The sequence below is a fragment of the Ammospiza caudacuta genome, chromosome 3, assembly GCF_027887145.1.
Source record: "Ammospiza caudacuta isolate bAmmCau1 chromosome 3, bAmmCau1.pri, whole genome shotgun sequence".
NCBI classification, from domain to species: Eukaryota; Metazoa; Chordata; class Aves; order Passeriformes; family Passerellidae; genus Ammospiza; species Ammospiza caudacuta.
Window position 1 is genome coordinate 59,821,632 of NC_080595.1, and position 18,069 is coordinate 59,839,700.

The window sequence follows — 18,069 nt, forward strand, 5'->3', positions numbered from 1 at the left end:
AATCTATGTCCAACCCATATGGTAAAATACTTATGATTTATCAGAATGTTTATTGGAAGACCCCCCAAAAAAGTTTTTATCATGATCTCTATATAAATCCAAAAGGACAGGAAAAACATCCCAGGCAGATGCTCAAAGAGTGGCATAAAATTTAATTGAAGAAACAGGCACAAAAGATTGTAGTAGCAGGTGCTATTTTAACTCTAAATAACCTTTATACACCTATGAAGTGCTGACAGAAGTCTTAGCTGCAAAGTCAGTTTTTTATTGATGAAAGGATCCACCCACATGGATTCAATTGCAGGATCAAGGGCATCAGTCATGTAATACTCTTCAGAAACCATAGCATCCCTGTTCATTAAAATGCAGACTTTTGTGCCTGCTGTGCTCTGCCTTTTTACACAGGTGTCATTGATTTTAAGAGTGCTAGAACATCACTCCAAATATTTATAAAATGCATCTGTTAGCCATGAAGTCCTGTTTGCTCTGGATCTCTAGCTAGGCTCTGAAATGAGTTTTCCTAACTGCTATCTCTATTTCTTGAGTTACTAAGTCCATCTTTACTGTGAATGGATATGCATCAGTCCAACATCTCAATACTAAAAGCATTAATTTTACCTAAAAAAGTACAGAAGCAACATTTGACAGCAATATTATCAAGTACTACTCTAAAATAAAATAAGTCACATTTAACTCAGTAGTACAATTACAGTGGTAAAACACTACACAATAAGGCTGGCAGAACCCAGCTTAAGACTAATAACCATATTGAGTCACTGAAACAAATCTAAACATATGAAAAGGTCTCAAGTGTTGAAGGAACTCACACCAAATATAATATTTTGTAGTCCCAGCCCATTATCAGAAATGACTATTAGCTAATATTGAATTTCCTGTGAGCTGCAGACAGAAAAATTTCTATTTTGTGCATTCAAAACCAAAGTAAGAGAGCATTTCTAGTGGAAGGTGTCCTTGCTTAGGGCAGAGGGGTTGGAACTGGATGATCTTTAAGATCCCTTCCAACCCAAACTGCTCAAGGATTTTATGATTTCTCTTTGAAGTTCTTCTCTCCAATTTGGCTTTGCTTTACCTGCTGCAAAAACCACAGCACTATGTTTTGGTCTCTTTATTTAGGCATACATAAAAGAAAATGTGGAAGAAATGGTAAAGAAAAATTAAAGCTAGGATTTCCAAAAATATGAAAGCCTTATCTCTACCACGAGAGCTGTTCACATCAAAATAGTCAGAATCTCATGAATTTCATGATCCAGAATGTTAGATTACAAGATCTTCATCAAATTAAGAGCCACACCACATCAGCACTATGAATTTACTCCTCCTGATGCTGCTGTTCCATGCTGGGCTGTTTCAGAAATTCATTTACCTCCATTACACCAGGAACACTTGCTCAGGTGGTGTTGGGAGTCTGGTTTTCAATTTATCAGTAAGTTCTTTAATAAACTTCCATAATTTCTCATTTAGTAAGGGAGGTTAGCTTTTTACACCACTGAAAAGTACACACATACTCTTCTGCTGAACTATCCCTTCAAACTCACACAGCAAAAGCAAGGACATGCTCAAAGTTCTCACAGCTCAGATTCCAAAGCCGACATGCATGACAGGCAAATGAGAACTCTGAATAAAAAGCTTATTTTTAAACAATTTTTAAAACGAAATTTAAATGTAATTTGAATTACGTGTCTCCTACATAAATTGTTACAGAGATTTAAAAACAATTAAAAGTAATGCAAATTAACTTTATGAGAGCATAAAGGCATCTTGTTATAGGACAATGTTAAACCCCCAACACATGCAATTTTTTAAGTTCTTTTGACACATTGTAGAATATGCATTGGTTTGTGTTTCTGAAATTTCAGATTCACTTACTCATTAACACCATCAGTTTCACTGCAAGATTACAATACAACAGCAACAGACATCATTATTGCAATTCAAAGCATGCTGAAAGAACTGCAGAAACCCTCTCAGCCTCTAATGCAGAGTCTGTCCAGAGTGTGATTTATTAATGCCTTTACATACCTGACGGACAAATCCCTTCTCCGTGTTTGCCTGCCCAACTGTTATTCTGCGCAGGAATCTGTCATTTGTGTCCACCACTGAAATAAGGGAATGGCAAAAGCACAACATGTTAACAAGGACTCAGGAATATGGCTTTTTCCAGGCATACCTGTATTTTTTGAGATTCAACACATGTGAGATTCAACCGCTCCAACAGTGTAACCAGATGGCCACACTTCTGCATATCAGCACTGGCACTGACTTGTTTGCTCCCTTCTGGTTGATACCATTTGATGACAGGTTGAAACAACTCAAATACAGTTTATTTGAACAGCATTTGAAGGTAACAGATTCTTAGTATTCTAACATACTATGTAGTATTTTACCTACATGAGAAAAATCAGTCTTAGTAGATACAAAGCACCAGATCTACTCCAAATTGTTTGCTTTATTGCTGTATTGTTAAGAACTGATTGTAAGACTGCATGATGTTGATCAGATTTGGTCAGTTCCTTTTTTAAAGGAAAAAACAGACTATCTTTTCAGTCTCTGTAGTCCTAGAAATGCTTATATTTGCACCAAACCTAAAATAAAGGGTGCAAGGTACTCTTGATAAGTTCAGCTTTTAGCTTGGCAATGAACTCAATCTTCTGGTAGATTTGAGTCCTGTTAATTTATAAGCAGAGTGTCCAGGAACCTCCAAAGAAGCTGTCAGCACTCAAGGTAAGTGAGTTCCTTCCACTTTTCCTGCTGCTTTTGGAAATAAAAAAAAAAAAATCTGTCTGCGCAGAAAAAGATGACATAATACGCAAGAACAAGAGGGACTTTGAATGTTAATTAAACCCCAGTTCAGGGTTGTGAGTGAGCTGGGAGAAAACCAAGATTTAAGTCACTTTTCCCCTTCTTGGGCATTTCCCTTGGGGCTGTTGTAAATACCACACATATCTTTTTCCCTCTGCTCAGTCTTTAGGCTCCTAATTTCTTCAGGAATCCCATTTAAGGGATGGTGCAACGCAGATTTGGCCAACTCATTTTGGTTTCTATATATACAGAGTCATACTCTAAAACACTCCACTGCTGGCAGGAACTGCAGAACAGAGCCTGGTAGATGGAAGCTGTAGCCTTGCACCAAGCTGTGGCACCATATGGCACAGTGAAGCCATATGGCAAGCTGGTCTCTCCAGCACTGACTTCTCCCTTCTCGTCCTTGGAACCTCAGTCTCACAACACCTAAGCAGATCTAAATGTCTTCCCTGTCTACACAGGCATTCCTAAGGACAGGAACTTACCTTCCCACCAGCCTGGACAGCCAGTGAGCTGATTTTTTATCTGCATCTTCCTCGTGAAATCATGTAACCTAAATACCCTTACCATGAAATTGTAACTGCTCCTGCAGCCCCTGGTCACTGAGATATACTTACTGTGGTCACTGTGACCAATTCTCACTGTGGTCACTCACTCTCCCACAAGATTCCAATAGCTGCACTAAGTAGTAATAAAATAAGAAATAACTGGTTTTGCCATAAAAACAAACTTTCCTTCTCTAAATCTTCCCTCTTCCTTTACCCAAAGTAAAGCCTTCACTAAGGTTTAGCTTCAAATAAGTGTTAGGTTTAATGTATCCACTTTCTTATCCTCTAGAGATGTAAACAGAATCTGACTATCAGGGAAAGACAAAGAAGGAACTTTCCCACTTTTCAGTATATTGTATGTTTTCGAGTTAGTGTAAGCTGACCATGAACTGAAAGTTTGTGATACTTCTATGGAAACAGGTCCTGACCAAAATTAATTTTCAGAAGACGTGATAGCTTAGCTCTTTTTCCCCACAAATTCCCTGGTATGTAACAAGCTTCATAGACATATGGACTGCAGAAACAGTCCTAAATAAAACATTCTCCAAGTTATCTAAACCATTCCTCAGTTCAGGGTTTTTTTTTCCTAAAATGTTTAAGGTATGTACATCATATAGAGCTGTGTGGAATAGAAATTTCACTAACATCGTTTGAGATTAATTAAATAACTCCCTTGAGGTTAGCAGCTGTTGAGCAATGTTGCCTTCTCCCAAACCCATGCTGATAAAAAAGAGGAGTCATATTACACTAAACATTTATATTACTTCTTTATCCTAATACAGGTCTCTTCCAGACACACTGTGTGACTAATAAAAAACATCTTACGCCACATCCCCAGAACTGTCTTGAGAAAAACATCCCAAGCCTGAGATGACATGCACACAAAGGGCACACCAAAGCATGGCCAAGACTCCTCCCTTCTCAACAGATTCACCTTTTTTCTAAGCATCACAATACATTCCATTTAACAAAGATAACGTCAGTGTTTGAGAACTAAGAAAGAAAATAAAATCCAGTGGTATTTAGCTCAGAATTTTATGCAGAGTTTATTTCCCTAGAGAAGTAAAAGATAGGTGTAGAAATTGAGGTAAACACTGAAATTTGACCGAGCACTACAACTGGAAAAAGCAGAGGGGACTTGTCTAAGGGTATCAGAGTGGGTATCAGTTTGCTTGGCAACAGCACCACATCTTTCATCTCTTTTTCTAAATGAAGCAAACAACTCAAGAGATTTCAAAAATCAGAAAAACACATAATCCCTTAAGCCTATTAAGTCTCTTGAGCTATCCAGGCGTCTGAGCTTGGGAGGATGAGGGACCACAATCTAGAAGGACAAATACAATAATCTAGAACCATAAGAGACACAGTTAAGTAAAGAATGGCTAAGATTTGCAAAATGCACAGAAAAGACACTTTCACATGTCTGGAGAGGTATTACCTAATGTGAGAGCGACTGAGGATGTCTTTAAACCGTCAAAGAAACCTATCTTTCAGAATTTTAGCAAAGTCTCCTGAGTTATTGCAGATACTTGCCCAAGTTTAGAGCAACATGCTGCACCTGCATTTGTTATGAACCCACACTTCCCACTTGCAAATTGGTTCCTCTTGCTATCAGAGCAGAAACAGCTCTGATTCAGGTAAAGTTAAGCAAATTAGGAGATAAGTTATGATGAAATCCAAGATAAAGTGAGGCTTCCTGACTACATACCTCTTTGCCATGTTACGGTGGATGGGTCAATATCAAGGCGCACAAATTTGCTGATCTCCTCTTCTGTTAAAGTCTTAGGATCAGTCTTGTTTATTCCCAGCCTCTACACACAAAAAGTTCAAGAAGTGCAATGAAATGGCTTATTTGCTTCAAATGGTGTAGCTGCTCTGGCTTATCAACCCCACATATGTAAATTTCAATCTTAGTAATCCTGTTTTAAGAAAAATGCAACCTGATCCCACAGTGATTTCTTTACAACTGACATCTTGTTAGATATAAGGAATCATTACACTGAGAATAATTCACAGCAAAATAATTCAATTATATTGAATATTGAATATTATATGAAATTATGATTCATGTATTTGAATGTTATAAAGGCAAACTTTTATTTACTCAGTTGCAGCTCATGTGAAGAGAGAAATCCATTTCAAATGTAGAGATAGTTGGTATTTTATGAATAAAGGAAACACTTCCCCTCCTTCCCTAACCTGTTTTCTGCAACAGTGTAAACAAGAACAAATTGAAAATATCCCAAAATTTTGATGGAACAATCTCTGAGCCTGACTCTGCCTCAGAGTCAAGCAGGTATCAGCCTCATTTTAGTTGACTGACATTCAGCTGAGCACCACAAAAGCTTAAAATGTTATAAGGCCTCATTTACCCCCTACCAAAACAGAAGCTGTCACTACCTCTTATCCTTCTTTCCACGCCCAAATTCCAAGTGTGCATGTGGCAGCTGCCCATTGCCATCCCATGACTGAAACACAGTCAGTCAGGACTCAGAAGCCAACAACAAATATGGAACTGGCCACAGAACAACTGGAGCTGTCCTTAGGGGTCATATCTGAGAGGTTCATATTCTCTTTCTGCTACACTGGCGGGCTGTGTTCCTCTCTAGGCTTTTATCAGAATGGCACTCTCAAATCCAGACATGTTGAACACACATGAATTGCACAGGAAGCTCTTCTGGAAGCATTCAGGGAGCAAGATGGGATGCAAAAATACACTGAGCATACAAATGTACCCCTTGAAGGAAGAACACTGTGAGACTGACATCAATAAAACCCCAGAAGTATATGCTATATTAGACTTTCAAAATCAGAAAATATTGCTAAACCAAAGAATGTGAGCTTTCAAATGTGCCTATACCATAATTGGAAAAGTATTTTAAAAACTCTGACTTTAATATTTCATCAGAAAAGACACAGCATTTAAAAACATTACTGGTTTATTTCAGGAGAAAAGAATAGCAAAAATCCTAGTTATAAAAATAATATCAGACCCAGATCCTATTACTCCAAGGATGATGCTTTCAGAAAAAAAGTCTAGACTTGATATATTTATGAGAGTTTATACAAACTCAGCCCCATACATCAAGTAATTTTAAACAAGTTGTGTAAGAGAATGCATTTCATGAAGAGGCACCATAAAAGAGGAGAGACTGAATGAACAACTTACTCTGAGGCGGGCAAGCTGAATAGCAGAAAATCCTCTCACGCCATTAACCATCGGAACCAGCCTGGTATACAAAGACTGGAAAAACGACAAAAGAAGTTGAAGGGAAAAGTTATAAAAAGCTAATGTTTTTTAATTTATTCCTCCTAATTTCAGTAAGAACTTCCTAACATAAGTTGTGGACTTCTGATTAGAGACTTAAAACATAATTCTGAGAAGGCAGCAGGCTTCTGAGCCATGTCTGATTTAACAGTCTGAAATCCAATTGCCAGAAATCATTGGTTTTCTCTGTTTCAGCAAAAAATTTATATATTCATTTTGAAACTGGGAACCTTTTAAAACTTTAACCAAGATCCAAAGTATTTAAACTCCAATTACAATTTCCAAACTGGCCTAGAAGTACATTGACCTAAATGTACATTGCGTACAAATGTACCAAGCAAAGGGTACAACTCTGCTCAGTTTTAATGCTGCAGAAAACAAAAAGAGCTCCTTCTTTGATCTCCTTCCCTTTAAAGCCCCAAGTTAAGATTTGTTTAAGGTCATTTTATATATTTAGCAGAGGGACAAGGATATAGTTTATTTTCCCCATAACTCATTCTTCTTAAGGTGCATCATACCTAACCACACATCAGAAATAACAATTTGTAACTTTGAAATGAGTCTTCAAATTACTGAAATGAATAGGATTATAGGTAGGGAAAATATGCTTTTTTACACTATTTAGTACAGTCAGAAATAGTTGTCAATGTTCTGGGCCCAGGATCATTATCTTAAAGACTACCTTATGATAGCTATTTGCTAGAAAAATACATTGCATATGGAAAATTTCCCAGCAGAACATAAAATGGCATCAGCAACACTTACTGTTCACATATGAAAATATAAAATGATAAACAACATGTTTGTCTCTGAAATGCAGTTTATTGAAAAACTAAAAATGAAAAATGTCATCTGGATAGAAGAAAATCATTCTCACCTTATCAGATTGAGTATTCTCATGCAAGATCCTAGCATCAATAGCAGCAGCCAGCAAATTATTTGCAGCAGTTATAGCATGAATATCTCCAGTCAAATGAAGATTGAACTAGAAGGGGGAAACAATAGGATCTTTTTATAAGAAAATATATAATTCAATTAATTAAGACAAATTAGCAGCACAAATCATTGCTATCTCCTTGAGGCTGCAGCTCTGATTAGTCAGCTGTCAGGACAGGCTGAAGAATTCCAGGTGAAAATACACTGGGACATATGAAGGACTTGTTTTCATCTGAGCACATGGTAAACTACTCTTAAGTGCAGCCAAACAAAGCCAAGAACATCTTCATTCTTTGCTAAATGATTCAAGAGTAAGAAGCCCAGAGTTACAGTTCCACATCATTAATATGGAATCAGTTTAGCATTACTACCCACTACCTGGCCTGGAGCAGAGGTGTGCATTACTGCTGAATGTGCCCCAGAGCACAGCTTGCATCCTGGCTTTGGGGCCATAGGCAGCTTTCCTTTAGCTGCAGGAGAACAGCCCCATACCTCACAGGCATGAATGTTGCTGACACAAAATTTAACAAACAAAGTTTTGTGAAAACTCTGAGATGAGCATCTCAAATTAAGACTTGTGTTACACAGGTACTGTATTTTTGTGTGTCTGACAGAAGGAGTTGGAAGGTCAGTTTTAATGGCACTTCAGGGCTGACATAAGGACTCTGCTTGGACCAGCTGTGCATGGTCAAGGTGGTTCCTCAACCAGTTCTAGTCATAGAGAGGTTTTGCTGAGCTCTAAATTAGACTCTATTGGGGTAAAACAGCCATACATTTCCAAACCAGCACTGTGAATGTCACAGAATCATTAGGGTGGGAAAAAACCTCCAAGATCACTAAGTCAATCTTCAGCTATGAATATCACCATGCTCATTAAGCCATCCCACAGACTGCGGGCTGAGGCTGTCTCACCTCCTCCATGGGGATCACTTGAGCATATCCACCTCCAGCTGCTCCACCTGCACAGGGAAGCACACAGTCACATCAGTTTTGGAAAAAAACAACCATCTTTAAACACACCAAGTGAAACACACAGCAGTGATGACACATTTTTGACATTTTGATTTCTATTAGAAGATCAGTGATGCACCCAAATAAACATGATTTCCTTAATCTTGCTGGCTTTTTTTTTTTTTTTCAGTAGGTAGCAAAAAGGGAATTCTTGCTCTGAAATGAAAAGCTACATGTGATGGGTGGTGCAGGCTCTGGCTATGTAAATCTGCTTTTGCCTGGATTTAGGACACAGTCATGCACGTGCAGCTGCTGGGTGGAAAGACAAAGCAGTCACAAGCAAGCACTGCTTCTGAAACCTTCACACCCTTGCCTGGGCACTCCTTCCTCTGTACATGGTACAGGCAAAGAAATTTGCTGTTGCCTACACACAAGCTGAGTGGAGGGATTAAAGCACTCACATTAAAGCACTCACATGCACCAGTCTTAGCTGAGAAGCACCAAGCACCAGGAGCCTTCTAGCTGAAGCCAAACTTGTTAACTTAAACTTCAGCAAAGCAAAGCAGAGCAGATGGGGGTGCTTGCCCAGTTAGGCACCAATTTCAGCTGAGAAATGGCAAAAAAGAGATTGCATTACTTCCTGCTGCTGGCCGGTATTTACAAACGAACGGAGACGGGGCAAATCTGAACCAGTGTCATGAGCTATTTATTCAGCACATCAGTCTCAGTACATTGTTAGGACAATGGAGACAGGATGTTAACAGCATTGAAGATGGGCTTGCAATCTGGCTGGGTCTTACCTGGCCCTCAGGCTCTTAAAGGGTTTCTAAGCAAAAAGGCAGCAGCCCACGATTAGAGGAGACAGCTCAGGAGAACAGAGAGAAGAGGTTCAGACCTAGCCAAACGTGTGCTGCTGACACAACTGAACCACAACTGCTAAATTCCTTGTACTGCTTGTGAATATCCAATGTGGAGCCTTTCTCAAGGAGCAATTAGACAGTAATATTTAGAAATGTATTTAAAGAGTCCCCATGTAGAGGGGTGGCTGGAAGAGTGTGTACTCACACAAAATTCCTCATGGCTAATTACATCCCTCTGCCTTTCCTTATGTTTAGGGTTTATCTGCATTATCAGTACATGTTAAGTGCAGGAACATAGGTATGAACCTTGCACAGGAAGTCATGTGCAAGAAACCTTAATGTATTAGTTACATACGTATTAAAAAATCTAATATGCTATGACTGGGACAATCAACTGAGTGAAGCAATTAAGAAAGTAAAACAGAAGAAAAAAATTCAAAAAGGCAGAAAAGCAGTATTTCCTTTTAATCTGAAAAAGGTCACAGGTTCTGCAAATATTATGTACCTTTCACTCCAAAAGTAGGTCCTTGAGAAGGCTGTCTCAGACAAGCAAAGGAATTAATGTTAAGGTGTGCAGTAAGCGCCTGAACGAGACCAACTGTGACTGTGCTTTTCCCCTCTCCTAGGGGTGTAGGGGTTATTCTAGCAAAACAAGAAAAAAGATTAATCAAATTCTTTGCTGATGTCAGCCTGGCTAAGGATATCAGAACTTAGAGCTTTTGATTTCAATGAAGAATATTTGTACAGCAAATTTCAATAAGATTACTTTATCTTCACAAAAATACTGCCACAATGTTAGCCCTAGCTCAAGCTGGAATGCTAATATACATGTGTCTTCTATTTAAGCAATTTACTATGATAGCAGAAAAAGAGAAGATTATTTTGGCAAAAGTTCTAAAAAGAATATATTGAATTTAGACATTTTTATTACAGCACAAAAGTCTCACCAGTTTCATTAACAAACCATCCATCACTATACTCTAAGCATGTATTAATATTTTTCTGCAGTAATGCATGAGATCTTTTATTCCCACTGTTCAAACTTTGAATGAAACAATAGAATATTTTAAGTTAAATAACCAACACTTTTCTTTGTAGAACTCAGCTATGCCTCTCCAGTCACCATAATCCTCAACAATGACAGAGCAAATGCTTTTTAAATATAACAGGACACAAAATCCACTATATTCAATTGAACATGATTCATTGTACACTTCTGTTTCAGAGATTTAAGGGCAATAGGGGACAATGACAATCATAGTCCATACAAAAGATCAAAAGCCTCATGCTACAGCTCCCATATTTAGACCATGACTGAAACAGGACAGAATTTTAGAAATACCTGCAAACTCAAATCAGAGACTCTAACCTCCACTCTATTCTTGTCCCTAGAGAAGACTCTATTCTTGCTCCTTTAATAAAGGGACAATGACAGCTGATTTGGCAAGTAGAAAACTTCATCAGCTTCAGTGAACAAGAGACACCTCAGTTTAAATGATCCTCTCCCTACTTTCAACATCAGCACATTTGTTTATGATCCATCTTAAAAGTGTGTCGGGGGTGCTAGGGTTTTTCTTCTCTTTCTGTTTTTCTTTCTTGAGGTATGAACACATCTCATGGCTCCAAAATGCATTTCAATGATTCTTTTGAGGCAGCATTTCTCTTTCTGACTGGCAAAAGAAGAAAGCCCCAGTCTTTTTCCATTCACACCACTCTCACACAAATCTTCCTTTTTGGCAAAGAGCAACCATTCACATTTTTGGTGCCTTTTCTACCTGCAGAGAAGTACTTCAGTGAAGCTGATGTAAAAACTAGTGCTCATTCCCAAGGAACTACAAGCGTGCACATGGATCTAGTCAAAGGGGAACCCTTATCTTGTGACCTTTTCAAAACTTGAGCTGAAACATCTAGCTCTAATTAGAAACACTTCCTTCCCCAACTAGTAATTTTTCCAAGATATTCCTATCCTAAGATCACAATTCAAATGGCACAAAAACATTAGAGTAATTGTAAGAATCAGCTTAGTTCAGTCAGTTCACAGACTGGCAAAAGCACTTCTTTGTCCCATGAAAGAAAATAGATGAAAAATGTTAACTTTTCATAAATCTATCTTTTACAGCATCATCAGATCCTTGGCTTTTACTTTAAAAAAGATGCCCTGGATAGATATATCTGGGAAAATGTGGGGAGTTTGGAAGTAAGTCAAATCAACATCTTTATACTGTTCTAGGGAAAAAAAAATTCAGAAATGTAGTCTTTTAACCAAATTTTCAGTGAAATCAATGGGGTTAAGCACATCTATAAGAGATTCCCTGAATTCTTCAGTTTGAACTACTCTTATGTGACCATGGGCCACTTATTTGGGCACTTGGTTTTAGCAATTTTCTCCCACATTTTATAACATTGTGTTCACCAACCATCAGATTCTAAAACATCATCAGTAACTTACTATTCGTTATCCTAGACTACTCAATTATCCTAGAATGGCACTTCTTTGACTTAAAAAAGAATTCATAGAACTCTAGCAAAGTACCTATGTAGAGCCAAAAAAGAGGTGAGAGATTTAGAGCATATCCTTCATCTCAAAAGCAGTTTTGGTCCCTGTTGTTTTTTTATCCATACTGGGCCTTCTTATTTTCTTCTGATCTACTGCAGGAGCACAGAATGCTACTTCATTTCTTTTACTTTCAAGATTGCAGTTCCTAGAAGAAAGGATACTTTTAATCTCTGCATTGTCAGGACAAGGAGCCCTCAGGGCTTTACTGTTGCCACACAGATAGCTTCTTTTTTTCCCACCACTCTTTTTCTCATCTCCTTTTTGTCCCAGGATCTTTACTGTTGCACAAATGTGTTTCTTTCAGAGCATCACAGCCAGGTTAACTCACTTATACTACCAGTTTCACCTTCTGACTACTGCCATAACACTGGTTTCCCCAAACCCATTCAAGTAATTCTTAGCATGGTTTTTCCTTATCCCTTGTTCTCCTCTACTATCTCATTCACTTTTGTCTATTGTCCTAATCTCTTTTACTTGATCCTCTTATTCCTGTGCATTAGAACCACATTTAAGGCATATAAAAGTAATCCTGAGGCATTACTGTGTTAAAACACTTAACAAGGTGACAACTCATGAAGCAATTGTTTAAAAATAATAACAAAAAAAAAAAAAAAAACCAAACCAAAAAACAGAAAAAATAGTAATGAAACACTCAAAAGAAAAGTATTCTACTATGAAAGAGACTCCTGTAATTGTTTACTGGAAGTTGCCAGTAAAGAACTTTCCAAAAACTCTGTGCACACAATGGCTGCACTACTAACAGAAAAAATTACATTTGCAGGGCATCCTGTTGGTGGCTACCTCTATTTTTGAGCATCAGGCATATGAAGTTCACACTTAAGAGAATTCAGAGACACAATCCCTAGTTATTTACTTGGTTTCAGGTCAAAATGTGTCAGGTGGCTGATCTGGCATGCACAGGAACACAAGGACTCTTTACAACTCTTATGAAACCAGGAAAATCAAAGATGCAGCCTTCATCCAGAAAAGACAATGGAACTGCAATTGACAAATGCATAAACAGAATGCACGTTGGTAGCATAAAGAATAATATCTCCTTGTCACAGAAGAAAACAACACACAATCAGTCAAGTGTCACGTTACTAAAATGCTCTGGTAACTTGACTGGCCTACTCTAACATGACACTGTAATATGAACCAGAAAGCACTGAGAGTTTTCTATGAGACAGACCTTTTTCCAGAAAGCAAAAAGAGCTGCTCTTTCATTAAACTGGCAAGAAACCTCAAGAGCTAAACAGTTATTTATTAGTTTCAACAGTTACCAAAATCTCAGCTTTAAACATTAGTTAAAAGAAGAAGAAAAAAAAACCACCTGAAATTTAAAGAAAATTCTATTCCAATAATTTTCTTTTGAAATTTTATTTTAAATATCTTCCCTTTTGTACCTGCTGTACTTTCATTGGGGTTTATAAATGAAATAATCCACCTAATCTGTTTTGTGGACATTGAGCTGTTTTTGCTGGCTACACTACTGAGCCTACACTCTTGCAGCTTAGGTCACTTGCTCACATGGGTATAAAATTACAACTGCCAATGGCTAACTTTAGCTCAATTGTGCAATGCTATGCTTTAACCTTATTCAAATTAAGGAAAAACCTCCTTTAAAATGCAATAGATTTTAATGAACTTCAAGAGACTTTAACAGCCATTTGCATTATTCTTCAAATTTCTTTAGTATGTTTTCAATCAAAATACAGAAACCCCACAATAATTTCCCGCCTTAAACTTTGCCACCTACCAAGCAGTCATCAGTTCCCTGGCAAAGTAAGTTTTCCATAACATTGGAAAGCCTTCTCTCTTTATGTATATCAAAACAAAGATAAGAATATGCAGACTTTTTGTTTGTTTGTTATACATCACATTAGCTTACAGCAGAGCTGTTTCTGTGGGAAAGCTACACGAGGTCTCCCAAAGAGAAAATAAACAAACAGGGAGACACACACTGCACCAGCTGTAACCTCCTCACAGCTACACCAGCCACCGTGACTCCAGCAAGAACTTCACTGCATATGTGACAATTCTCTTTCAAAGTTTCTATGTTCAACTCATAAGTATCAGCAGATTCAAAGATTTTAATGAGTTCATGACTCATGTGATCCACATGGAAACCTGCAAAGCCAGGCTATGGAGGCCATGGGCAACTGAGTTCCCATCTATGTACGTCTCCCATCCTAGATGACAATTGCCAAAGATGTATTTCTGAGCACAGAAGTGTTGCAACTGCTGTCACCTCATCGAGATGAGGCTATGGCAATGTTGCAGTGGCATCCTTGGGGTGGGACTGGAGCTTCCAAATACAAAAGCACAGAGGTCACTATGAAGCTAAAATGACTGAACAAAGACAGGAACAGACTCAGGAATCCTCCACTGCAAACTCTCATAATCCACTACAGACTCATACACGACAATCCCAGTCAGGAGCTGAGTAATGACATGACCAATAGATGACAACTGTCTCAACTATGACTTTACCTTGGACTGTCAGACAATTGAGGGCATCAACACAGGGGCATTTTTCTCTCTTATCCTTCCCTGTATCTTTCCTCTAATTTTTATTTTCCTTTTTTCTTAGTTTTTAATCACCTTGCAGCCCAAGGAACACAGTAAAAAGAAATACAATGCTTTTTTTTTCTCCATTTTTATCTCACTGAAAACGTAGTTCATCACAGAACAATCTATTACTGTTAGGAGAAAAGTACTGATTTTAAATTTTCCAGCATTCAAAATCCAACACATTTCTTGTTAAAAGCAGAATTGTATTTCATCATTTTCCCACTTTTTATTCTTTCTTGTCTTGCATTTTTGAAGTGAACAAGTTTGCAGAACTATCTGCTAAAAGTCACAACACTGGCGCATTTAGAAACAAGATACTGAAACATACACACACACAGACATAGATTCTAACAAACTGCAGCTGTAATTTCATATTGTGTCTGTGAATATGCCATGTACATGCTTGAATACATGATTAGGTTACACTGAACACTAAACTTAGCTCCTAGGTCAAGCACAAGCTGCATTCATTTGCATGCTCTCAGCTGGCAGTGAGTGGAGGCAGTTTGAGTTAACAGATCCTGTGATGTATTATTTAACACACTAAAATTCTGTTTGCAGTCAGTGAATGCCCAAGAACCAATTGCTCCACAATAACTTGTGGCTCTGCCCCCATAGTGTTTTAACACGAGCCCTAGAGCAAGCCAAATAGAAAAGAAAATAAAAAAGCAAGAATGAAAAAAAAAAGATAAAAGAATGGTCTCCATATAGAGGTACATGAAATTTATGAAGAAATAAAGTCTTACCCTTATTTTCGGGTGTCATGATCTGTTCATCAAACTGCATACAAAGTTTATAATACTTCAGCATACAAAGTTTATAATGGATGAGACACTTAGCCATATTTGCTTGCATTTAGAAGGAACAAAAAAGACTGCAGTTAGCAACTTTTTAAAGGGCCCTAAACCTTCCATAGAGATAAAAAGGTACATTTCAGTTGTATTTTCCTGCTCAGAACAAGAAGTTTGGTCTTTAGCATATCAGGAATAAACTAGACATGCATCTGCAGCAAATATTTATAAATTCCTAGACATGGTGAAACATTTAAATCTGAATGTGCAACTAAAGGCACAAATGTCTGCATCATGGATGGAGGTTGGAGGTTTTGCAGTTTCTTGAATACACACACACTTTACACTCTTTTCACACACAAGAAGTTCCCATCATACATTACAAATGTTTCCACCAGAACTGTAAGTATAAACATATATCTTAAACATTTCGTCTGAAGCATTGAAAATTTATTCTGAAGGCTTCATTGCACTGCATCATTCTAAAATAATTTTTAAATATCTTTGGTTACTGTGAACAAACATAATAATCCAAATAGCAGGTTCTGGTTGTCCTTGCCTTGGCAAGGGAGAGAATGAAGGCAAAGGAGGATATTTCACTCCCCAGTTTCCACACTTCAGTGATATTTGATTTTCATTGCATTGAACACTTCCCCATCAGACAGAGTTCCCTGCTTTTCTTAAAATCATTGTCATCTGCTACAGCCATTTCAGCAAGGGGGAGCAGCTGAGAGCATATAAACACACATTATATGTATATTTTATATGTACTATATTTCAAAGTCAAGCTTTGAACTCCCTCAGAAGAGAATGTTCCCACTATTGTAGTGACCCTGCCCAGGCACTTCTGCAGCAGATGTGGCTTTGCACTAACCCCACAAGATGCAATGACTCCAGAGATGTTACAAATAGCAACATATTGCATCACCAGCTTGGCTAGGTACCAAACCCAGCCCTTTGTTTCTGAAACACCATTCTGTATTGGTGTATTTTATGTAAACTTAAAAGAGGATACAATTTTCTACTTTTTGCCAGTTTTTTGTCTTGATGGTCAAAGCTTCTGCATTTCTTCCACATGCAGATGCACTTCTTTCTGTGACAACTGCTTGAGACAACTTCTTTGAAGGAGAATGGGGGACAAAGCAGTGTGGAGAAATGTAAGCACTGGTGCATGCAATCTGACACAACTTAAATCCACCCAAATGGGGCTCTGCAACTTGTTATCTTTGCACCTCCAGACATCTTCAAATAACCTCTTCTTCTGAGAGAGGTTTGTTGCTAGGGAAGCCTGGATTGGTCTGCAGCATGATGACCACCTGATGCTGTTGACATCATGAGCATGAAAATACATGGCAGCAACTTTCTTTAAACTCAGTCAAATGCTGAACCTGTTTTTGTTTCTCCAATGCCACAAAAACCAAAATAAAACTATGCCAAAGGAAACCAAGCTCAACAAGCTGTTATTTCCTTCTCTTAACTGCTTCAGCATCCTCCAGGAATATCTTTAACGCTGGACTTCTATCACATAGCTTTGAGGAAAGCCTCATATCTTGCCTGCCTCAGCTTTGTGACATCAAGTCAGACTAAAACAGCTCCATCTCAGTGCCAGAAATCCAGGTTTGTTCCCACAGGAAGGCAGTAAAGCAAACAGTTCAAGAAACACCATCCAAGGTGAGGAATCCATAGGTAGGCGTGGTTAAAAACAGCCTTCTCCTTCTGCATCAGCCAAAACTGCATTTTAAACCTGACTGGTTTTAGTTAAAAGGAAGCAACCAATAGATTAACTCAGAATATAAAGACACACTGCAATTTAAGTATTAATGAAAACCTTCACATGTTTGTTCACAAGTACAAGTTTCCACTTAGTAAACCAGGTGAATGAAAAAGTTGTGTCACTGAATGCAAGAAAAACCTGAAGCTCTTCAGAAGAGAAGTGCATAATTCCTGCTGAGCATTGCATTTGCTAGAATCGTGGGAAAAGCAAGCAGGATAAGCCTGCCTGGAGACATGTCTACATTTCAGAGAAAAAACATGGCTTTTTAAACTTTGTAATCTGTTCTTCAATAAAAAAAGTTTTTATTGTTAATATCAACAGATTAGCATCTAGCTTCTGTTAATGTTTGTTTATAAACAGCCACAATGCAAGCAGCCTTAAATATCCAAGTTAAACATTTAAAATTCTGATAAAGCAGTAAGAAAAACTCCACTCACCAACATTTCACAGAATCATAGAACAAATTACCTTTTATAAAATTTACTTTAATTCAGTAAAATGAGTTTGGAAGAAAAGCTGTGTTACTTCAAAGAAGTTCAAAACCTGCTCACTGTCAGAAAAGAGCAACATACAGATGAAAACATTGAAGATTCTTATTTGTACAGAGTATAAAAAAGATGTGAGTTGCATGTTTATATTAATAAGAGTGGAAACAGCAGACATTAATGACATTACATAGCATTCTTACCCAGCAACTAGAACATATTTTCCATCTGGTTGATCCTTTAACCTTTCCAGCAGGGACAAACGTACTTTGGCTTTGGTTTGGCCATAGATCTCAATTTCATCTGTAAGCAATCCTATCTCCTTGGCAAGTACATCAACAGCTTTTGGACTCTGTGCTCGGGAAATCTCAATATCACTGGAAAAGAAAACAAATAGGAGCCAGGAGATTTCTGTCAGCTTAGGTGGTCGACAACAGAGCACAAAACAACAGCAAATAATCCAACAATGGAGTTATTGTAATGAGTTTTTTAATTCCCCTCT

General features: G+C 37.9%; 1 protein-coding gene across 1 annotated transcript in view; it reads right to left on the minus strand.

The window, feature by feature from the left end:
* MTHFD1L (methylenetetrahydrofolate dehydrogenase (NADP+ dependent) 1 like) overlaps positions 1–18,069 on the minus strand; it is a 139,191-nt gene that overhangs the window by 99,703 nt on the left and 21,419 nt on the right. Inside the window, exons 9-15 of the mRNA XM_058801095.1 lie at positions 17,771–17,944; positions 9,892–10,028; positions 8,488–8,534; positions 7,517–7,624; positions 6,541–6,615; positions 5,080–5,182; positions 2,041–2,117 (exon numbers count right to left, since the gene is read on the minus strand). Coding sequence (XP_058657078.1) covers positions 2,041–2,117; positions 5,080–5,182; positions 6,541–6,615; positions 7,517–7,624; positions 8,488–8,534; positions 9,892–10,028; positions 17,771–17,944 — 721 coding nt within the window. The remainder of the gene's footprint in view (positions 1–2,040; positions 2,118–5,079; positions 5,183–6,540; positions 6,616–7,516; positions 7,625–8,487; positions 8,535–9,891; positions 10,029–17,770; positions 17,945–18,069) is intronic.